We start from the raw sequence: 22,339 nt of genomic DNA on the forward strand, positions 1-22,339 counted from the left end.
ATTTCTATAGTCACGTTGCATTGGCAGGGCAGGCAGCACCAGCAGCTCTTTTGGAAAGGCAGGACAAGGGGATCGAATGTGTTGCCCCCATCCTGGTCCCCCCACCCCTCCCCACCATGTGAAAGGAGCTCTTTGAGTGCAAGAGGAGAGTGAGTCAGTGTGGCTCTGCAGGGGGATATAAAGCCAGCTTTGTCGGAGCCCTCTCCAGCCTTCAGCTCCCTCCACCGTGCACAGCGAGGTCACACTGCTGCAGCCTCCTCACCTGAGCAGTGCCAGGTCCTTTGTGCTTCAACGCTGCTCTGCTGTGGTGTCAGGAATCTGCAACCTGTGCCCCTTGGCACATCAACCTGCCAGGCTGTAGGAAAGAGCAGCCTCTGCAGACCCTCGCAGGGTTTGTTTGTGGTGCTTTGGTAGACGTGCAGTTGTGCCCCCCCCCCCCCAAACACACACATGAGTTAAGAAGAAAACTGCGTTTGTTAAATCTCTGGCAAGTTCAGACATGGCTTAAAGGGCTTATAATAAGAATAAATGAAGTGCTCACTCTCTTACTTTTCCCCTCTGTGACCCACTTTTTGCAGATGAAGTTGGGTAAGCCAACTAGGGCACTCCTTGGCAGAGAAGAAGAATCTCCACTTTGTTCTTCTTTGTAGTAAAATAATTCTCTTCTAAAATATCTCTTGTTCGCACTTGGCTGCAGGGTTTGATCTCTAAATGCCTGATGAAGTCGATGTTTCTGTGTATTTAGTATCAGCATTTTGACTGAGAGACAACTGGCTACCTCTGCTGTGCAACTCAAGTTTTAAAAAGCTCCTCCAAACTCTTCTTTTTTTTAAAAAAAAAACAAAAAAAGTAACTCCCTGGTTCTTCTTTAGTGAAATAAGTGTATTCACTGTTTTAAATTAGGGAGTGTTCTAGAAGAGAAATTACTTCCTGCCTGTATTGCTAATGAGCGCATTTCTGTCACCAAACTCTTTTTTACATACCCAAAACCAATGCCAAAAATCTTTTGAAGATTTCTAGAAGAATCTAATCATTTTCACATGGCTAGTTTGCTAAGTCTGGTAAACTGGTTGTGCAATATTGGATGAGTAAATGGATTGGTTTTCGTGGATGTGGGACCCCAGCTTTGGCTGCTGATCTGGAGTGTGTGGGAGCAGATCGAGACCCAGGCATGTGTTACCTGAATGGTGCTCCCTTGTGACCTCAGTCTGGACTCTAATTCTGGGATTTAATTTACATTCCTGTGTCTTCAGATGTAGACCTAAGACCTTCAAACCACAAACAGTAAAACAAGAAGCTCTTCCATGTGGAATACACAGATACACTCCGAGGTGTAGGGATCAACAGGACCTCTTCACATATTTATCCTACAGCCATCCTGATAGGACATGGAATGTATTTGGCTAATGATACAGAATTAATAACTGCATATTTCATAAACTTCCTTTTGCAGATCTCAAAGATCTGAAAGGGTTTAGCAGAAGAGATTAATGTCAATATTTGCTTCATATGTGGGGAAGTGGAGGCAGAGAGACCTTAAGCAATGTGCCAGGAACAGAACCCCATTTAATCCCTGTGATTCCTGCTGGAATAGGCTTTCTCTGGGGGGAAAAAAAAGACTCAAATCTGTATCAAAAAACCCTGAATTTGGAGGGTGGAGTTCTTGTGGAAAAAAAATTACAACCAGATCATTTCCCTTGTGTTTAGATGCCGCCACGCTGCCATAGCCAAGTACTTCGGTGATGTCACCCCACCTTGTAACAAGTGCTGTGATTTCTGCAAGAACCCAGGGGCAGTGAAAAGGCAACTGGAGTCCCTGGAACGCTGCACCAGCAACTGGAGCAAAACCTGCATCGGGCCTGCGAGTTCCTCCTGGGATGGCTACGACCCAGAGCTGTACGAAGGCGGGAGGAGAGGCTGCAGAGGTTTCAGCAGGTCTGTGCTGGAGAGATAAAACTCAGCTCACAGGAACTATCAGAGAGCATCTCCCAGCTGCAGGCCCAACCACTCCTATTTTCAGCACATGTTTCTGTGTGGATGGTATTTTCCTGTAACTTCCTGGCAGCTGGAGCTGGAATTCCATTTTCCACACACTTTGGCAGCCTTGTTCACGTTCGTGTCCCAGAGAGCCAAAAGCTGTTTTGACAGACCTAAGAATTGCCCTGCAGAATGTAATTGGCTCAAGAAACTAGCCTGAAATTTTCTGAAAGCAGCAAGTGGGCTCAGGCTGCTCACAGTCACAAGGATCAAAAACGTTTAAATTGAGACCGAGATGACATGGTCCAGAGTTCATTCCTGACTCAGTACAGCTGCCTGTAGGCCAGCAGGCTGGGGGCCACTGGCAGAGCTTTAGTCACCACAGAGGGTGCAATGGAGTGCCAGTGTCAAATTCTTCTGCAGATTGTGAAATTTTAGTGTTTTCCTGTCAGGCTGACAGCAAAAGGAAGATGTGCAGCGGAAAACGTGATTAATTCTGTAAAATGTTTGGCAGTGTGGAGGCGACAGCTTCTCTTTCTCCTTGTTCTCTGGCTGAGGTGCAGTTGTTGTGCAGCTTTGTCAGGATGAAGTTTCGATGCTGGCACTGCCCACGAAGCTCTGCCAGGATATACAGTGCTGTTGGACTGGCCTGGCCCTGCTTTACCTTAAACAGCTCGAGTCTGGTGGCTTTTTTCTTCAGGCTGAGTCATAGGAAACTGGTACTTGTGACCTAACACTGTGTTTAGTCTCACGACCTGAAAAGCCACGGCCAATGCTGTTGTACAGCACCGTGTTTGCCACTTGATTTATTGAACCTCTCCATGGCTTGATTGTAGTTTTGCCTTGGAAGTTGTAATAGTCAACAGCCCTAAAGCTCTGATTTGTGATACCTGTCAGTTTTGGCTGTGGCAGCTGTGGGAGGCAGCAAACTCCTGGGGTACATGTGGTGAGGATCAGCTGCTGCATTTCAGTGTATTAGTGGTGGGGATTTCATTTACTGCAACAGCCTGTGAACAGCTGAGGCTGAGGAATGGATGCTGTGCCCTTTCTTCCAGCACTGCTCCCAGGGCAGTAGTGACTGATGAGATATGTGGCAGGAGTCAGTGACTCCTCAACCCCATGGGACAATCTGGCAGAGCTTAAATGGAGCCCTCCATTCTCAGAGCATTAAGTGCTACTAGTTCATACCACTGCTAACTAAAGTTCATGGGATTAACAAATCCCACGAATTTTCGGAGCACACTCACAGCTGTCCGTGTTGAGGGATGGCAGGGAACCCAAAAGCTTAGACTTGTTCAGAAAGGATGTGGGGAACGTCACTGGGGTGACCTGGGCTTTCCAGACCCGTCCTCCAGGTAATGCTGCAGCTACAGAAATGCTTGTTCGTCTTGTTTTCCTGACTTATGCAGGTACGACGAGGAAAGCGGCGGGAATTGGGATGAAGACAATGAGGAGCATCGGAAACGGGAGTGGGACAACTTCTACAAAAAGCAGATGAGTCTGCGCAAGGTGAGGCGGTGTCGGCTGGTAAGAGATGCTGAGAGGGTTTGCTGTGAGCTTGTCTTACAGCCATAAAGGCTCCCTGGCACTAATGGAAGTAAATTATTGCATCTTGCTGTTGTTGCTTGTTGTCTTTTCCTTTCTGGACCTCTGCTTTTTCCATATTCTCCATGTTCTGGGCCAGTCCCATAATAGGAAGAAATGCAGCTTATTCATGTACTGGTCTCTCTGCAGTGCTATCAAGAGGATTCTGTTGTCTTTAATACCCCTGGTAGTAGTTAAAACAAATTTCCCCTGTCAGCTTCTCTTATATATTCCTATAGCAAAGGGGAAATTTTGGCTTTGGTTCTCATTCTTTGTCTTCTTTCCCCTATTTTGTTGCCTTTTCAGTGCCTTTGTAACTTCAGCTTCAATTTTCCCTGGAGAAGGGGTATAAAATATGTCACTTGTGCTCCTAGACCTGCATGTGTGTTGCAGAAATGGAAATGTTTGACTGATCTTTGTTTTCTTCCAGGGCAAAGAACCAGAAAAGGAAGATTTTGTTCCTCCAAGTAAATACCTTCTTTGATTTATAGTGGGGCTTTCTTTGGGAGAAGAAAGTCTTGTATTTTGCAGCTGTGTGTAATTTATATGGCATCAGCACTGGAGGTATCAGTCCCCAGGCACAGAGGTTAAGCTTTTGGCTATGAAAGCTTGGCTGGAGGAGATGGATCACAGCTTAGCTTTGGTTGGGGTGAAGAGATGGAATGCATCTTTCTGAACAACTCTTTCAAATAAGCAAGAGAGAAGAAAAACTGTCTAACCTGACTTTGTAGGCTATTTCTGTGGCAGTTATGCAGCAGTAATAATAATAATAATAATAATAATAATATTTGTAATAAGTGGGAAACTGCTAAAAACTTTGCTGGTTGTAGGTGTGCTGCTTGGGGCTCTGTCCAGCAGTGTAGATCTTACACTGTTATAAAAGAATACCTGGTAGGTCAGGTTACTCTATTCAGCCTCTTTGGGGTTTTTTTTGGTTGATATTGTGGGGAGCAGAAAAGATTTGGATTTCCTAAGAGCTGCGATTCCTTGGAAAAGCATTTTTTAAGAACGGAAGATTTTGGGGAGCTGTTAAACTCCAAACTAGATGTTCTCAGTTAGAGGGAACAATCTCACTTTGGCTTCTGCCTCCTCTTTTGGAGTGTGTAGCTTTTCCAGGCAAAAAGGGTGACTGTTGTGGCCCTTGGGGTGGCACCTCTCCATGACAGCTAAAATGTCCTCCATCAGCCCCAGCCCAGCTGTAACTCCTTTTCCAAATCCTCTCCCGTGGCAGGTGCAGACTGTCCCCTCAAGGATGCTGGCAGCAGGAGGATCCCAAAGCTCACAGTGAAGGTAAATCATGGCTGACATTCGGTCTTGTTGACCAGCAAAGAGCCACAAAGATTCTGCCTGCCCCGTTCTTACTCCTTCAGGGCTGGAGGTCCAAGGGGCACTGTGGCTTCTGTAGAGCATGTCTGAGTATCCCATGTTTCCTAGGGACGGGAGCACTGCTTGAAGATGCTGGAAGAAGCTTTGAGCAACAACCAAAAGAATCCAGCAGGAGGAAAAGGGTATGAGATGAAGAAAGAGGGGTACATACTGAGTCCTTAACACAGGGCCTACTCTCCCTCAGCAGAATTAACCATTCTCAATGAACGCTTTTTTAAAGTTATTATTTTGTCCAAGGATGTAGCTTCACTTAACAGCATCTTTCTGTTAGTGATATTCAGGATTGGATATGAGGATTCCTGTGGCCGATTGCTAAATCAGCTTGACCCCAGGAGCTGCAATTCTTCCCTATCCCACAAGGTGGGGATGGTGTAGTTCTCAAACTGAGCCTCTGGGCAAAAGGACTTGGATTGGAAAGTGTTTTCATCACCCTTTCCGTTCTCCAGCAATTCACCCCTGCATCCCTTAGGGCTTAACTGGACGTTATCACTTATTCTTTCACCAGAGGGAGTGAATTTTGTACTTTCTGGGAGATACTTAGTGTTCCCTTTGCAGATATAGGAGTGTGTCTTGCCAGATATCACGCCAGCCTGTATTTCAGGTCAGACCCTCATGCCTGTGCAGTGGAAATGGAGTTTGAAGCTTTCCGGACCAGCAAAATGGCAAATTCATACAAGGCAGCTGTGCTGAAGAAGGTAGGGACACACATCTGCTGTCTGAACGTGGGGTGGCCTCAACTCAAGGGGAAATAGGGCAGAGTTTGTGTGGGGAAGACAAAGGAGAAGCTCTGCTTTGCCTTGGGTGTCTTCCAAATCTTTCTTCTTGACTCTGTTTCCAAGAGGGCCCAGAATCACCTGGGTTTCACATCTTTGTTGGCTTTACAGGCTCTGGAAACCTGCATACCAGTGCAAGCTTATCCAGATTTATTCCAGCACTAAAGGGAATGGGGAGTTCCCCAGGCTGCTGACACTACAGAAGCCTTGGTTTAGGGTACCTGATTGCCATCAGTCTCTCTGAAGGTGTTTCTGTTCTTGAGACAGGCACCTCTCCAGGGGAGGTGTTTGTTTTGCCACTGTGGCTCTTCGTGTGTAAAAAGGCAGGGATGCATAAAGATTTGTGGCCATTGGAGGATATTTCCATTCTCTTTTCAGGTAGCAGAAATCAACAAAGCCTCGAAACAAGGAGAGTTGTTCTCGGTCTTTGGATCTGGAACTGGTGGCAACAGCAGCTTGGAAACAAAATCTGGTTCTCCAGCAGAGGAGGACTTCCTCCCTGCATCCCAGGTTTACTCAGTGAGTACTGATGGGATAGACAGGAGGGAATAGTGTGTTTTGTCTTTCTGTTTTTTTATTAATTCATCTTACATCCTTTCCATGGTCATAGCTGTATATTTCTATTGTAATTGCTTTTCCCTGTCTGCCTGTCATGCTGGTTGCTATTAGTGAACATTATCTATGTGCAGGCCATAGGTTAAATAAGTTCTTTCTCATCTTGCTCTAACCAAGAATGGCTGTTTCCTTACTACCAGCCTGGGAATTTAACCTATTCCCTTTCCCTCATGTCTCAGTTGGTGGGTGTGATGATAAGTCAGATTTAGAGCCTCCCTCACCTATTGCATGCAGAAACCTCACTCCTTTCAGGGTTCTGCACACAGGGATATCACATCCAAAGTTTCTTCTTCCTCCTTCCTTCCTAGTTCAAACCCAAGCGTGTGGTGGGAACAGGATTTCCAAAGAAATCCGACTTGTTCCAGACAGCCTCAGAACTGCTGAAGATCCAGGAGGAGAGTGATGCAAAGCCTGTCGGAAAAGAAGTAGATTGTCCAAATGGGCAAGACAACAGCAGCTGCAATCTGGAACTGGACACCAGAAACACTGTTGTCCAGAGGAAAGAAACAGCAACCAAAGCAATGTGTGAGAGTGCTGTGGTAGAAATACACCCTGAAAAGAAGGGACAGCAACCCAGTCCAGACAAAAAGGCTGCCCTTTGGGAGAGCCCCACTAAGAAGCCCAAACTTAGCAAGAAGCAGCAAATGCTCGCAGAAGCAGCTAAAAAAGAATCACAGGATATTTCCAAATTCTTCTCCCTCTCCAAAGGTGGCTCTAAAGCCAAAAGCTGCAGCTCAGCAAAAGAAGAGGGCTGTTCTGCAAGCACACTACCTCAGGTTTCTTCTCAAAGCACGTGTCAAGAGAAACCAGCACCTCAGGAAAGCAGAGATATCTCTGAAGATCTGACTGGACAGTCCCAGACAGAGAATAAAGAACTGAGAGAAACAGAAGTAACACAGACTGAGAAGGGGGAGGATTTTAAGACCCAGCAGGCTGCTGAATCTGAACTCCTTCGGGAAGAAATTGATGTAAAGTCCAGGTAAAATCGCAATCTCTCTGCTCCCTGTGTTACCCTGTTAAGCTGCTGAGTCCCACCAGCCTTGTCCTGGAAACTGGGAATCTGTGTGAGATCTCTGGGTGGGTGAGGAAGACTCCTGCTTTACCATGGAGGGTCTCATAGCCGCTAACAGTGAATGCAGGGATATTTTTCTCTGTGGAATAATTACAACTGGCCTTCTCTCCACTCTTCCCACTAGTGTTGCTGAAAATGTCTCAGAAACTGAGCTGCCTGTGGTTGGGGAAGGTGAGAGTGGGAAGAGGGCAGGATCAGATGAGGTAAGGCTTCAGTGAGTGCTAATTTCCTCTATTTCTTCTGCTCAACTCCTGCCAGATGTCTCTCTGAGAGTGATGCTCCTGCTCTGAACCCCACCTGAGAGTGTTAATAATCTGGGGAGGGCCCAGCTGCAGTTGCACCAGAGAGGAGAACCCCAGTTGTGCTGCATTCCTGGTGTTTCCCTGCTGCCCACTGGGCCATGCCATCACCTTGGGCTGCAGTGCAGAGCTTCCCCTCCACTGCTTTGTTTCCTCCTGTGTGCAACACATGTGACTGTGCCCTTGCTGGTGACTTGGCTGGAATGAGTCTCTCCACTCCCTCTAGATCTGTAATGAACTATAATTAGCAGCTGCTTTCTCAAGTCCAGGGAACAACCACAGGCCAGTGACACACGGGACCACTTGGAAGTGACCCGTGCTCACTGCCTGCCTTGCCCTTCAGTCTCTGCTTCTGCATTTGGTATCTGAGACTGCCTGGCAGCTGTCTCTGCAACAGTGCAATCTTCTCTCTTTCAAACTGAGCAGGCATGTGGCACTCTTGACATGGCTCATTCTTCCTGAGGGTTGTATTCTCACCAGAGATCCTGAAAAATCATTTCCAGTCAGTTTTTGCTGTATACAACAGGGTGTAGCCTTTAGCTGCCCTAATAAGAGCACAGGGTAATTCTAAGTGTGGTGTTCTTAAAGGGCTTTTCTCAAACTCCCTTTGTGTGGTAAATAGTGTATTATGTCTGCACAGTAAAATGAGTTACAGAGATTCTATGTTGTATTCACTGTAGGGAGAGCCTGCAGGATGCTGTGAAGATTTGTTGTCCTGGAAGGTAGTGGGTGCTTGGAAGTGGAAAAAACTGCTCCAGGAATTGGTGGGTTTGATTTTTTTCCCTGTCTCCTCTCCAGGATATGGAAAGTCCTGCAACAAAGCGGCTGCGGACAGCGACAAAATCTTCTATTCTGTCCCACCCAGAATGCAGAAGTGCTGGTCCAACAAAGAAGAAGGTGACTTTTGATTCAAACTTAGAACAGTGTGACAGAGAAGGAACCAGCAAGACCCTACAGCCAGTGACCAAAGGCGTGTCCCTCAAAGACACTGCAGACATCGTTGTCAAATATTTGACCCCGTTCTACAAGGGTGGCAAATTTGCTTCCAAGGTAGGGCACAGCTCAAGATCCTCTTTAGCAGGAGGAGACTGCAGCTCATAGTGAATCTGGGGCTCTAAGAAGGGGGAGATGATCTGGATACCACATTTCATTTCCAAGCTGTGCATTGGTATGTGCTGTTTCAGTGACTCCAGGTGCAGGAACTCACCTCTCCCACAAAAGGGTTTGTGTGTGTTTGGAGTGGTGTCACGTTGGTTCCACACTTATTTATGGTTATTCATGTTTTCACATTAAGCTCTGGCACACTTTTAACTCCCACCTGTGGAGCAGCAACAGCTCAGGTCCAATTCTGGTGTCGTTTCCTTGATGTGTCCTGCGAGGCAGGCTGTGTGTGCCAGCACTGCAGGGCCGGTGTGTTTGCAGGTGTGCAACACTCCTGCAGCCTCAATCTGGGAATGGTCTGTGCTGCAGCCAGCCCGTGCTGAGGGCAAGGCAAACATGCAAACAGTCTGGGAACTGATGTCTGCTTTCTGCTCTTTGTCTTCCCTAATTCTGCAGGAGCTGTTTAAGGGCTTTGCCCGGCACGTGTCTCACTTACTGACTCAGGAGCAGAACCCTGCCCGCAAGACAGGTGAGAGCTCGGAGAGCCTGGGCTTCTTTCAGTGCCAAAGGGATGGGATGTCTTTGGTGGGGGCAGATGTCTTAAGGATTGACTCAAAGGTGGTGTTTCCTCTCTTGCAGTGAAGGAGGAAGCACAGAGACTCATCAGGGAGTTTTTCAAAACAAGGGTCAGGTGTGAGAGTGAGGCAGACTGGCAGGAGCTGCAGAGCTGAGAGAGCTGATCTGTGCATCCTGTTGGTTGTCTTCCTTCCTCCAGCAGCGTGACCAGGGGATCTTGAAGAACTCTGCCATGGAGGGTTTCATGAGACTGCAGAAGTGAGATTTTTTTTTTTTCCTCCCACTGCATTTTTGCTCACTTCTGTCCTTAGTGACAAACAGTTCCAGGAAACCAGTTTCTGCGAACTTATAGAGAGTTTCTCCAATAACTGGGCACTGAAGCCCTTGAGGACCAAGAGGTGTGAAGTTGCATCTGCTGTATTCATTAGGGGCTGCTGCCTGAGATGTTCTGCACTGTCTCCACCTCTGCTCCCTGCAGCAGTCTGGGAAGGGCTGCTTTTCCAACTGGGACTCTGCTTTAGGATGGCATCTTGCTTCCTAGATGGCTGCTCCCCTCACTCCCTGTCTCTTAGTTCTTATTTCAGTGTTACCATTAGAAGCCTTATGCTACATGTTCTTATGCTTTGCTCAGGGCTGCCAATGACAAACTCCATGGTTGAGTTCCTGGCTGGAATATTTTCCTTTAAAGGGCAGGAGGGGAGTGGTTTGCTCTCATCATGCAGGCAATACCTACTTTCTGAAGGTGGAGAAACTGGAGTTCTTTTAATGTGAACTTTTTTTTAACTTTGTCTAGTTCTGTGTGCCCTTTAACGTAAGTGGTGATGCTCTTTCAGTATTAACCTCAACAGCACTTTTTCCAGCATTTTCTTGTAACCCCTAAAGCCATATTTGCCCCCTGTGCCTCACCAAAAGTCTGCAATACAGAGGGCAATGCTGCTTTTAGAACTGGTTCAGGTACTGCTGTGGCCCTCAAATTGACACTGTGGTGTCTCTGCTGCTATGTTTATATGGGACCTCACCTGATTCCCAGGCACAAGTCCTTCCTGTTGGGTTTTTATTGGGTTCTGCCTTTGTTCCATGCCCACAGAGGCTGGGGGCCTCAGGCACTCGTGCTGCTGAGGGGCCACCCATCAGGCTTTTGGAGCACTGTACTCCACAGATGTATTTTTTTACATGTACTGAAGTATATGCAGAACTGACAATAAAACAATGTTATAGCTGCTCTGGACTGTTCCTGGAAGCTCTTTCTTACCACTCACTCATACAGACTGGTGTAAGATCCACTAAGCAGCACTTGAAGGGAAGTACCTGACTGGGAAGATGCTGCAGTTCCTGCTGGAATCAGCTCACCAGCAACAATCCAGCTGTGCCTCGTGTCTTGCATTGAGCACCCTCAGATCCATCCCCTTCCCTGCCAACAGTGACAGCCTTTTTTCCTCAAGCTTTGCCCGTTACCTTCAGGTCAGTTTTCCCGGGTTAGATGCAAGATCTGTCACGCCACACCTTCAAAACATATCTGTGATTACTTTATTGCAATTTCCTAAAGGGCAATAAAAATAAATTAGGCATTTTTGTACAACCCAAAACACTCTACTATAATACACAAGTCCTGTTTGAATATGCTTCTTCCTCCATGGGCATGGAGCCATCACTGAAGCCTGACAGCTGCGTGGACATGACTGACTCCTTTATAGTAGAGGGAAGCAGATGCATGTAATTATGTCAGTGAGAAATTAATTAACAATAAACTTTCTTACCATTGCAGCTCGATCCATGCCCCAGCATATGTGCTAATTGTATTATTAACACTGATCTGCTTTTCAATTAAGGTGCTTTCTATAAACTCCTGCCTCACCAGTCCTGCTCCAGGGCCTTATGCATATCAATGCAGAGACAAAACTGGCCTCTGGAAAACACCAGCAGCCAGTGCAGGCATTGCATAGCCTCAGCTGGGCACTGGGATGCACAAATCTCTAGCAAGCACTAGGCTTTGCTAATGTTAATTAATTAAAAAAAAAAATAAGAAAAGAGGAGTTCCACACTGCATTGCTTGAAGGCAAGTGCTTGCATTGGTTCAGCTGCTCCTTTTTGGAACTGTGGTGTGGAGAGGGCCTTGTGGTTTGTTAGTCCACAGCATGGATTGCTTCAAGGAAGTACTTGGGGACTGAATGGCAGGTCACCAGGGGTGAGATTATTGTCCAGTCCATCAACAAACACTGTGGTGGCAGCCCTAGAAAGCAGCTGTCTGAGGTCATGGCTGTCTTTTGGAAGTGTTCTCTCCAGAAGACAGGTCAGAGAGCACTGATCAGGTTCAAAGGAAGAGAGGCACAGCTGTTTTCCTTGGTCAGTCTCCTCCTTTTGGGCTCTAGGAGTGGAGCTCTGTTTTGTCCAGGATGACGACAAGCATGTGGTACAGTTCTTTAGCCTGTCAGAACACAAATCAGCAGCAGTCATTTTTTGCCCAGAAAACACCCATAAATCACCTTCCATAAATAAATATCAGGTATGTGCTGGAACAAAGCTGCATGTTGGAGCCTGGGAAATGCAGTGACCCCCCCTCCCTCCTCCTCTGGAGCAGGAGAACTGTCTCAGCAGTGGCTCAGCTGGGCAGTGGAGGGCAATTCCTGAGTTGCCAAGAGGAAACTGCAGGCCCAGGCTGATCTCACCTGTTGCAGTTCAACCCACAAAGTCTTGGGGGTGGCAGGTGATCCAAAGTTCAGCTCCAAGCCGGGAAGTCCATCTTTGAGCATGGGCTTCAGGGTGCGCATCTTCTGCACCTCCTTCAGGGGAATGACCTGGGACACGGCCTGAGGGGGGGAGAAAAGCCACAGACCACTCTCTGGTGCAGTCCTTACAAACTAAACCATCTGATTCTCCACGAGAAGGAGTCACCTCAAGATCCCAGTGAAAGGTGAGCAAGGTCTGGGGCACAGGGCAGGCTCCTGCTGGCAGAACAGCCCTGGAACTGCCACGGGACTGGGACAAACAGGAATGTGACACACAGTGTTACTGTGGACTCTGCTTGTTATCATGAACACTGCCCAGGCACTAATGGCTGTTCCACCACTCTTGTCCCTTGCTTTCTTAGAGTGGCTGTGATAAAAAGAATTACAGCATCTTCCTGCACAGGTTCTTCTGAAAGTTAAAGTTAATACCTGATAGACACCCTGGGGAATTGTCTGGCTTACCTGGGTGATGCCATTCACCACAATGATCTCCTCTTTATTCACACCAAGGAAACAGGGCACAGGGATCTTGTTGTCGCTGACTCTCTCCACCATGAACATGGTGTAGCCAAAGAAGGGCAACTTCATCACATGCTCTGTAAGAAAGCAAAAGGTGGCCTGAAGGGAGCAGCTTCCAGCCAGCAATCTACTACACCAGCCCAAGGTGGTCAAAACTGCCAGAATTCCCAAGCTTTTCTACATTAAAAAGTAAGACTGACAACTTCTCCCTCCCCACCAGGCTGCTGATGCTCAATTCTCAGCAGCCTGAATGGATGTGCCATTCTTTTCTGTCCCCAAAAATGCGTTCAGAGCAGCTTCCATCATGCTCAGGATGGACAATTGAAGCAGATCTGGATGTCTTCTCACCTATGAACTGGATTTTTGCATCCAGTGGCTGGAGGGGCTGCCTTGTCCTCAGCAATGTGGCAACCTGGTTCTCCAGAGCCGTGGAACTGATGGAGTGCTGCAGGGTCTTGGGGGTGCATTTCTTCAGCTCCTCCCTGTGCCAACAAGAAGATTCTAATTCACCCCCTGCCAGCTAAAATCAACCATCAGCTGGGGGATTAAGGCAGCAAAGGGGATGAGGCAGCAATTTTCAATTGTATGTCTGAAGGGAAGGGTGAAGGGGGAGAGGAAAAGCACAGCAGGTTGTATCTGCACTGGATCAGGTGGAAGGAAACATCAGAGACAGTGAGACCAGCATTTTCCACAGAGAAATCAACTGTGCACCACTGAGCAGAGAGAAATCCCTCCTTTCTGGAGACAACAGGAGCTCTTCAGTGCCCAGCAGGGTTATGCCATTTTCTCTGTTGCTGGTGCTTTAAGGGGATCTGATGGAAACATTAACCTCAACTCTTGAGATGAAGTGCAAAGGATACAGGAAGCAAAGAGTGTGAATTTACACCTTGGGACTGCAGGACAGAAGCTTTCTGGTATCTAGGGACAATTTTATTCCCGTTTCATTCCAATGAGGCATCTCATCAGAGATTTCAGGTGCCCAGGGTTGAAACCTCTGGCACTTGTGAGAAAGAGCAAAGGAGCATTCACCCAAACGATGAGCTCATGCAATTCTTTTTGGTATTACAAACCCATGGCAGTCAAATGAAATGCCCATGGCACCCTCATGACCCTCAGCTCAGGAGGAGTCCCAGAAGGAAATGTGGAGCAGAGATTGCCAGCATTAAGAGTGTGAAGGGGGATAAATATCTTGACTGGGGACAGGAGTCAGTTGCTGCATGACATTAATAAATAACTCCAGAACTGTCCATTCCTTAATTATCCAGGCACCTGCTCCTAACCCCTGTGGTGCCAACATCAGAGAGGCAGAGACCCACCCTGACCCAGACATACCCAGAGGGAGCCGAGTTCTGCTGCTCTGGCTTGGCCCAGTGCTGGAGCATTGCCAAAAGGCCCACCTGCATCTCCATTTCTTTACTCTGGCTCAGCAGCATCCTCCCATTCAGGTAATCCCACAGCACCTGAGAGACAGCACAGCAAAGAGGCCTTTGTTAATCTTGCCAGAAGGTACAGGCAGGTCTGGGCAGTGCCAGGCTGCAGAGACCCACATCCTGCCTTCCTGATGATAACACATCCCACTCGGGCTGATAACACGAAAGCAAAGGCTGGCTGGGCTCAGGAAGAGCCTGTGGAGCTGCACAAACCACGTGTGGAACAGCCCAGCTCCCAGGCTTGGCCCACAGGCACATTGCCTTCTGTGCATCCATGCATCTGTCATTCCCAGAAACACCACACAAAGCTGATCAGCCAAAGCCCTCCTGCTTTTTCAACCCCCTTGGGACATTCCCACTGGCCTGAACGCAATCCCTACCCCTGTCAGGGAGCCCTGGGGAGGGCCCTGCTGTCCTTACCTGTCCATAGTGGACGTCTGTGTAGATTTGGTTCTCGAAGTGCAGAGGTGCCTTCCAGGTGAGCCTGCGCAAAGTCACCGTGACCATCTTGTCCTCCAGCAGGTAATCATGGAGATACTCCTCTGGTTTTATTGGCTTCACTATTCTACCTGCATGTTGCACAGAGAGAGGGTCATCCATCCCTCCTGGTGCTGAGGCAGTGGGCTGAGCAGCACGGCCTGGAATGGTTCCTGCACACCTCTGTTCCACCCTGCCCTTGGAACTCCAACCATCAACCATTCCAAAGGGACACGGACCCACACACCTCTTCCACGAACAAGCAACACAGACCCTGAGAAGGATCAATCCTTAACCCTAATACAGAGGGAAACTGCTTAAGAGGAACCTCCCAGGAGCCAGGAAGGGTGGGGGAACTATTCAAAGCCAGAGCCAGGGTGCTCCCTGTTAGGAAGAAACTCGATGCTGGTCTCTACTTGCCAAGATTTTTGTTGTCAGTCCTGATAGCAAAAAGAAAAAAGTCCTGTATCTCTTCCTGTTCACCAACTCCCATCTGCTCACAGATCTCCTGCAAGAGCTCCTTGGCCACCTGAAGCAAGGAAAGAAGAAAATGGGTACCATGACCAGGCAAGCCCAAAGCAGCCCCAGAGCAGGTAGACACGTTATCCCTTGGCAGCTAAGGGATTTCTCTGGTGTGGTTCAGAGTCTGGACCAAAGAAGGAAGCCACAGCTGGAAACTCACCGTGAATGTCTTGATCCTGGTGACGTATTCCATGCCTCCAGGCATCAGTATCACCAGCCGGCGGGCACCGTGCCCCTTCTGCAAGGGACAGTCTTTAGGCAGCGAGACATGCAGGAATCCCACCAGCCCCACAATTGTTTCTCCCTCTTCTTCCTCATCTGTGCCTTCCATTGCTTCTCCATTGTACCTGCCCATGTTCCTGCTCACTCCGTGGCATTGCACTTCCCAAACCCCTTACATCCACATGATTCATTTCCTCTCATGGAGCACTGACTGCCCCTGCCACACCCACATGGCATCTCATGGCAACCCTCTGCCCTCCCCCTGTTCCCAGCACCCCCATTTCCCCATCCCTCAGTACCAGCAGTGCCTCCATCTCCACAGGGAAGGGAAGGTTTCGGCGGCCCCCGTACATGAAGGTTTTCCGCAGGTTGCTCTGACAGACCTTGGCTATATCTGCAGGAAAAGGGGAAAGCTCCATGTGCTGAGCCAGACAGAGAACTAAACATTGTGCCTGTGGTGTTGGGTCATCCTGGCTGTGTCAAATTTAACCCTTGGTCACTGCTAGGAGAGCAAAGACCTCAACTCCCACTCTGCCAGGACACATCCAAATCGTGAGGAGCCGGGCACAGACAGCACCCAGGACAGCAGGAGAGCAGAGGAATGACAGGATGGGAAGAATTAGAACTAGCATGTTTGCTTTTACAGTCGTACCATGGTGGGTGCTGGATGGATCACTGCTGGCTAGCTGCAGGAACTTGGTGGCATAGGGCATCAGGGTTTTAGTAGGGAGGAAGTATCCAGTTAGCAGATTCAGGACCAACCAGCCACGCAGCATGCTCTGCCTGTGGAACAGAAAGGACTGTGGCCACCCTGGGACAAGACAATTCCTGCTCCTAGCAGCTCAGGCTGAGCCTCTGCCCTTCTGAATACCTATGGCAGAGCAAATAAAGAGAACAGTCAAGGCTACTCTGATGCCACTGCTGCCATTTCACAGGGCAGTGTGGGGTTAAGCCAGTCCCTGACTGTTGTATCAGTTCCCCAGGTCTGTGAGGAGGAAATCAGGGCTCTGAGCAAAACCACTACCAGGAGCTACCAGGGATGTTTACTGGGACCCAGATATATCAGCAGCCAGAAAAACAAGGACAAGTGTCCACTGAAATGACAATGTCAGCCCCAGTGACCGGCTACATTTCCTGAGTGCTCAGCAAAAGCCTCAGCATTGGAGCGCTGGGGACAGCACAGCATCAGGGGACACCCTCTCTGCTGGCCCTGGTGTCCCTGAAGCAGATGGCTCCTCTCCAGCTGTGCATGCACAGGAGCTGCCAGTGCTGGTACTCACTGGTTAGGGTTGTGGGTGACCTGTTTGATGACTTGGCAGTAAACCTCATCGTGCAAATGCTCCTTCTCCTTGCACAGCTGCATTCAGAAAGGAGAAAACAACATCAGAGAGGGGATGAGAGCATCAGAGAGGCCCCCAGGTCACCTCTGTGCCCTTCCTCTTCCAGCTCCAGAGCTCTGCCAATTTGGCTTAAAGCTCAAGATTTTCAGCCTCTGGTCCCCAGTGCTATCTAGACCCAAAGAAGGAGAGAGGAGAGCGAGGTTATGCTCTCATCCAGATAGTGATATCCAGGAAAACCATTTACATGGGGCCCCTCCCCTCCATGTTTTCAGATGAGTCTCTTTCAGCTCCCTTTCTCATGCAGGAGTTCCATTTTGGCTCTCCCTTCCCAGCAGGGTCTTGTCCCTCTGTTCCCGCTGATGCTTCAGCACTCTGCCCGGGGAAAGGTCACAAACCTTAAGGATTTCGTAGGTGCATTCAACCTCAGTCTGGTCCTTGTGCTTGGACTGATCCCCCATGAGCCGCATCAGCGCTGCAGGGCAAAGGCTGACATTGAGGTCTGAGCAGGGGTGGTCCTGCCATGGGGCTGGCAGAGAGCTAAAAACTGTCCTGAAAGCTTTCCTGTTCCAAGCTGTGCCTTGGACAGGTGTAGTCTGCCCACAGCCCAGGCAGGGTGTGTTCTTGGGCACTTTGCACTCCAGGCAAAGTACATCTTGCTGGATGCTCCCAACAAGGACACAGGTGGTTATTAACTGCAGAAGTGCCTGAGGAGGGGCCCTCCCCACACAGGTTTCATTCCCCACTCAGTCCCACAATGGCTGTGTGTGCCCACCACAGCATCCCACTCACCCCCCCCAGCCTCTGCAGCGCTATGTCCCAGCGAGGTACTTACTCTGGAAGTTCTTTGTAGCCAGCTCATTCAGCTCACTGTCAGAGTACAGGAGCAAAGACTCCTGGATTGGGACCTGCAGGGCCAGAGAACAAGGATGAGCTGGGGAGGTGGATCCCACAGAGATCTGCAGGTTTCACCGAGGACTCAAGCTCCCAGAATCTCGCAGGCAGCACTGAAAAGTAGGGGACACCTACACTTCTCCAGAGACTGCAAGCCAAGAATCTGCCCTCTGGGGACAAAGCTAGAGGCAATGCCGGAGCTGGGATTCTGGCTGTACCCACGGGGAGAGGCTGGGCTCACCTTGGTGTGCCGGACCAGGCCAGCTATGCTCTTCTTTTCAGCAGACATTCCCTGCAGTCCCTGCCTAGACAGAGGAGAGGGAACATACAGTGCAAGAAACACCCCCAGAAACAGCCTGGTGTGTGTCAGGCTGTGCTGGCCCTGCATGTGCCTGTTTGGGAAGGACCACAGCCTACTCACATGGACTGAGCCTCCCGGAAATAGGCTGTGGCGAAGTCAGTCATGGTATAGCGATCACCAGCAGGGATTAACATGGTGCTGTCGGGTTCTGATGTCAGGCTGGGAACAGAACTCTGCAGGGACACCACAAAACACACCCTAAAAAGTCAGCTGAGGAACTGCAGTGTGTTCTCACCTACCAGACTCCACCTGTGTGTGGTGCCTCCCCACACAGTGTCTCTGTCTCAGAGGATTAAACAATCATCATCTTCCCTCTGGCCTTGGAGCTCCCACAGAACCCAGCCATAACCCCTAGATGCCTCCCAAGGACAGCTCACCTCCCTGCTGGTGTTCCTGCTCTGTGGGGAAGATTTCCTTCTCTTCCGTAGCTCTCCATGTCTGTCCATGCTGATGCTGAGGTAATCAGGGGCTGCAGCCAACTGCACCAGGTTGGTGGGGAAGAGACCACAGCGACCACCAGTGCAGCCAAACTGCCAGCCTGCAGAAACAGGGGCCAAAGGGTCAGGAACCATGGCAGCTGCCAAGAGGAACGGGCACTGAAGCTTCCTACTGGCAAAGGAGACCGTCAGACTCACCAGGGTTTCCTGCATCCTAAGGTAACATTTATACCCCTGGAACTAAGGCAGCTGGAACAAGGTGGGTCGCAGGCAGGGGCTCTTTATGCCAGCCTGCCCTTAAGAGTCTGTACTGCTCTGGTTCTGGGCACTACAGATCCAGCAGGCCCTTGATCCTGCCAATCTCAGCCCCTCACCTGGCTCCACGCCTTTCATGGGCAGCAGCTCAATGAGGTCTCCCTTCCTGAAGCTGAGGAGGCTCTTGTCGTCCACGACGTAGCTGCGCAGAGCAACAACGTAGTTGGTGTCCTGGGGAAGGCAATGGGGAGGTCAGGTCTTGTCCCAAGGAAGTGAAGGACTCGTGTCATCCCTTGGACACTCTCAGGTCCACGTGGGAAACCACCTTCATTCCCTACTGCACTGCAGCTGCTCCCTCACCTGCCTCAGCTCCTGCATGAAGAGTTCCACCATGGCCTTGATGCATGGAGCCTTCAGAGAGTGCAGGAAGAGCTGCTCTGTCTTCAGGGAGAACTCCAGGGCACTGCTGCCCTTCAGCTCCACTGACAGCACATCTGCAAAGCTGAGAACACAAACCAGTGTGCTCAGGCTCCTTCTGCCAGAGCCAGGGGTGCAGAACGTGGGGATGGGAGCTCATTCCAAGGACTGGGAACGGAGACATGCCTCAACATGGTGGCCTTTCACCAGCACTGTGTTCCAACATTAATAGCACCACAGGCTGCTCATGGCTTTCACCCTAGCACCCTGAGGAGCTCCCTGTGATGACACACGTGGAGCTGACTCACCCCCAGCACTCACTTGTAGGCAAAGCACAAGGTAGGAAGGAAAAGGAAAAGCCAAACTCATTAGAAGGAGGGTCAGTGAGTCATGGCTGGCCTAGGACAGTCCTAGAGAGCACAGCACAATTGGGAATCTTCAGCTCAGACGTTCAGTTTGCCTCCCAACCACCTGCAGCAACCAGTGCCCTTCTGCTCACCAGTAGCTGCGAAGAATCTTGAGGTGCTCAGGATTGTACCCGGCTGCTTTCTCCACCTTCAGCAGCCGAATGCCCCGGTGAGAAACACCCAGGACCTGCACATCACTTCCCTCTTCACCCTGCGAGGGAAGCGCAGCAGAGAGTATCAAAGGCTCCATCCCACCTGGCCCGGTGGCAGCAGGGGAAGGAGATGCCACACAAGGAGGCCCTGGGCTGACAGAGGTGTCAGACCCTGCGAGGTATGGAAGGTGCAGAAGAAGGAGCGATGTGTGGCCAGGCAGGGAGACAGAAAGAGATCCCAGGTGAACTGGAGCCACAGGTAAAGCAAACCCTGGGTCTAGTGAGAAAATTAGGACTCACACGAACAGGGAAGAGGCGGGAGAAATAATTGGCCCAGTTATCCCGAGCAGCCAGTACAATCCTCTTCTTTATTCCATCCTCCTTAATGGACTGGACATCGTTGCTGACCCGGAACTCCGCTGGCAGGGTTACAAAGCAGATATTTGATCGGCATGGCAAAGATGGCTGAGACTCCCTCTGCCCAGGAACTCACTCCCACCAGCCCCCCTCGGTGTTCACAGCACAGAAAATGACATGCAGAGGTGAGAGGACACCACGTTACTTGCACACACCAGTCTACCACTGCTTTCCCGCCCCTTCTTCAGGAAGCTGCAGTCAAAGATGTCAGTCGGATTTTGAGACAACTCAAAATCCCATCCTTGGGTTTCAGTTTCCTCTCCCCACAATAAACATTTCAGAACTGAGCTTTTCTGGCTCAGAGAAATGTCAGGGCCACTTTCTGGCCATTTGGAATAAACAAACATTCCTACACTGCACTCCACAGCACACACAAATGTGCTTTCCTGCTGCAGTGACAAACACTGCTCCTCTGTCTGAGGAGTCCTGTCTGAAAGGGCTTGGAGGCCAGTTTGTCATCTCAAACCAAAAGCTGTGATGGGCACAGGGAGGAAGGGATGATGGGGCTGTAATTACTCAGCAGGTCTTTCATCTTGCGCTTCTCCTCCTTGGAGATCCGAAAGCAGGAGTTGGAGAAGGTGTCACGGATGATCTGCAGAGGAAGGGAACAGAGAGGCTTCCATTGCAAAGGCCACATCTGACTTTAGAGCATCTGTTAGAGCATCTGAGGCTGTTAAACAGACTGAGACTCTGAGAGGAGTGAACAGGGGCTTGACTGGATGGACCTGGAGAAGAGACTAACATTGTTTGGGATGGAGAAGTGAAGGCAACTTATTCAATGTAATTATGGAGTGTTTTGCCCCCAGAGAGACAACAATCCTTGAGCCAAACCTGTTCACGCAGGTGCATACCTGTTCACACAGCAAGTTCAGGCAGTAAGGGTGGCTGAAATTTTCTTTGGGGTAAAACACCTGCAAGAGGAGGATAAAAACAACAGGGGTGTTACAAAGATTGCAGAAATAGCTCCCCAGGGATGTTTTGCAATTCATATGCCCTGTTGCCAGAGAGGAGTGAGGACAGGCAAGGGAAGAGACACCGTGAATGTGAAAAGAAGGACCAGGAGCAGAGGACCAAAACCTGAGCGGTGAGACCAAGGGATGAACCCTGGAGAGTTCAGTGTACTCTCGAATACTTGATTTTAAACATGTTCATACTAATTTAACAGGAAAACACCAGATAACAACCAAGTTTAGTTTTAGATTTCTCAGTGCTCTACAGAGGAGGAAAGGTCAGGTAGGGAAACTGAGACACAAGTGTCAGTAAGGCTGAGCAGGACCCAGATCCCCCATGACATGATCCCCTGCCCCCAACTCCAGTGTCTGTGACCTCCTCAGAGAACTATCTTTGTGCTCTTGTCTTACATTGGGTGCCTACAAAAAACACACTCTAACCAAAGGTGGGACAAGTTCCCTCCCTCCCCAGCCAGCCCTCGGCTCCTGAACTGCACCTCTTTGCGCAGGAAGATTTTCCAGGCAGGGTCTGCATAGGAGAAGCTGACGCTGGTGGTGAGCTTGTACAGCTGGGTCTTGATGCCATCATCATCTGCTACTGTTACAGCAGAGTCTGTGTGAGGACAAAGAGCAGTGAAAATGGGCCTTGAAGGCTGCAGGGTCACCGTTCCACCTGCCAAAGGCCTGCCAGGAGAAAGGGGACAGTGCCTGCTGCCTGATTGAATATTACTGTCAGGGACCCTCCTGAAGGTCAATGACCAGCTGGTGTGAGCACAAACCAGTCATTATCAGCAGTTCTGACAGCATTTACACTTCCTGTGTTAGCCACAAAGTTCAGTGTTCATAACATAAACACTCCAGAGGCAGGGAGCACTCAGCTTCCCAGGAAAAACAGCACCCCTGTGCTTGAGGTTGAAGGCACAGGTTTCACTTCACGTCACTATAAAAAAGCTGCTACAGGTTTCAGAGGGACATAGAAGTTCTCCCCTGAGCTTGCAGGCTGCAAGGTTCTGGTACAAGGCTTCCAGTACTAGCACTGGGTTGTCCTACTGCAGATCTATCAAAGGCAGGCTCAGTCTGAAGGCAACTGTTCAAAGTTGTTGCTTTATGAGGTAGGAATGTCTTCATTTAAGCACTTCAAACTTTCAAAACTTCAGAGCTCTTAGAGAAGAAATGTAGTAAATCCCACAATTCAGCTGTTTCTATGTCCCTGTGCAAAGGCACGCAGGGATTTTTCAGGCTAATCCAGTTATTTCAATTTACTTTCACAGGACTTGCTGAAGAAACAGTCTTTTAAAGAGAGAGGGAGTAAACAGGGAAAATCTTTAGTACCAGAGAAGCTGCTGCAGGATGGAGTCCTTCAGTAATGTGTGTGGCTGACTGTTCCTTGCATGTTACAAAAGGGAATGTTGATGAGAGTTTTAAACAGCTTG

At 49.4% G+C, this 22,339-nt stretch overlaps 2 protein-coding genes across 2 annotated transcripts in view; one reads left to right on the forward strand and one right to left on the reverse strand.

The window, feature by feature from the left end:
- The window catches only part of RECQL5 (RecQ like helicase 5), a 37,276-nt gene extending 26,670 nt beyond the window's left edge, over positions 1-10,606 (forward strand). Inside the window, exons 9-20 of the mRNA XM_027895657.1 lie at positions 1,708-1,935; positions 3,387-3,486; positions 3,992-4,028; positions 4,793-4,851; positions 4,996-5,069; positions 5,549-5,642; positions 6,099-6,239; positions 6,644-7,314; positions 7,532-7,610; positions 8,505-8,756; positions 9,264-9,336; positions 9,447-10,606. Coding sequence (XP_027751458.1) covers positions 1,708-1,935; positions 3,387-3,486; positions 3,992-4,028; positions 4,793-4,851; positions 4,996-5,069; positions 5,549-5,642; positions 6,099-6,239; positions 6,644-7,314; positions 7,532-7,610; positions 8,505-8,756; positions 9,264-9,336; positions 9,447-9,538 — 1,900 coding nt within the window. The 3' untranslated portion in view covers positions 9,539-10,606. The remainder of the gene's footprint in view (positions 1-1,707; positions 1,936-3,386; positions 3,487-3,991; positions 4,029-4,792; positions 4,852-4,995; positions 5,070-5,548; positions 5,643-6,098; positions 6,240-6,643; positions 7,315-7,531; positions 7,611-8,504; positions 8,757-9,263; positions 9,337-9,446) is intronic.
- A 287-nt stretch (positions 10,607-10,893) lies between these two features.
- MYO15B (myosin XVB) overlaps positions 10,894-22,339 on the reverse strand; it is a 39,507-nt gene continuing 28,061 nt past the window's right edge. The window contains exons 44-66 of the mRNA XM_027895588.1: positions 21,404-21,519; positions 20,808-20,867; positions 20,473-20,548; positions 19,840-19,958; positions 19,480-19,598; positions 18,924-19,065; positions 18,683-18,794; positions 18,249-18,409; positions 17,932-18,044; positions 17,752-17,815; positions 17,452-17,524; positions 17,015-17,091; positions 16,560-16,636; positions 15,932-16,062; positions 15,579-15,673; positions 15,218-15,295; positions 14,956-15,064; positions 14,479-14,627; positions 13,961-14,088; positions 12,977-13,110; positions 12,572-12,705; positions 12,050-12,190; positions 10,894-11,808 (exon numbers count right to left, since the gene is read on the reverse strand). Coding sequence (XP_027751389.1) covers positions 11,749-11,808; positions 12,050-12,190; positions 12,572-12,705; positions 12,977-13,110; positions 13,961-14,088; positions 14,479-14,627; positions 14,956-15,064; positions 15,218-15,295; positions 15,579-15,673; positions 15,932-16,062; positions 16,560-16,636; positions 17,015-17,091; positions 17,452-17,524; positions 17,752-17,815; positions 17,932-18,044; positions 18,249-18,409; positions 18,683-18,794; positions 18,924-19,065; positions 19,480-19,598; positions 19,840-19,958; positions 20,473-20,548; positions 20,808-20,867; positions 21,404-21,519 — 2,468 coding nt within the window. The 3' untranslated portion in view covers positions 10,894-11,748. The remainder of the gene's footprint in view (positions 11,809-12,049; positions 12,191-12,571; positions 12,706-12,976; positions 13,111-13,960; positions 14,089-14,478; positions 14,628-14,955; positions 15,065-15,217; positions 15,296-15,578; positions 15,674-15,931; positions 16,063-16,559; positions 16,637-17,014; positions 17,092-17,451; positions 17,525-17,751; positions 17,816-17,931; positions 18,045-18,248; positions 18,410-18,682; positions 18,795-18,923; positions 19,066-19,479; positions 19,599-19,839; positions 19,959-20,472; positions 20,549-20,807; positions 20,868-21,403; positions 21,520-22,339) is intronic.

This window comes from Empidonax traillii, unplaced genomic scaffold (assembly GCF_003031625.1).
Source record: "Empidonax traillii isolate 1590-97213 ecotype Southwest subspecies unplaced genomic scaffold, ASM303162v1 scaffold462:size771534, whole genome shotgun sequence".
In the NCBI taxonomy this organism is placed as follows: domain Eukaryota; kingdom Metazoa; phylum Chordata; class Aves; order Passeriformes; family Tyrannidae; genus Empidonax; species Empidonax traillii.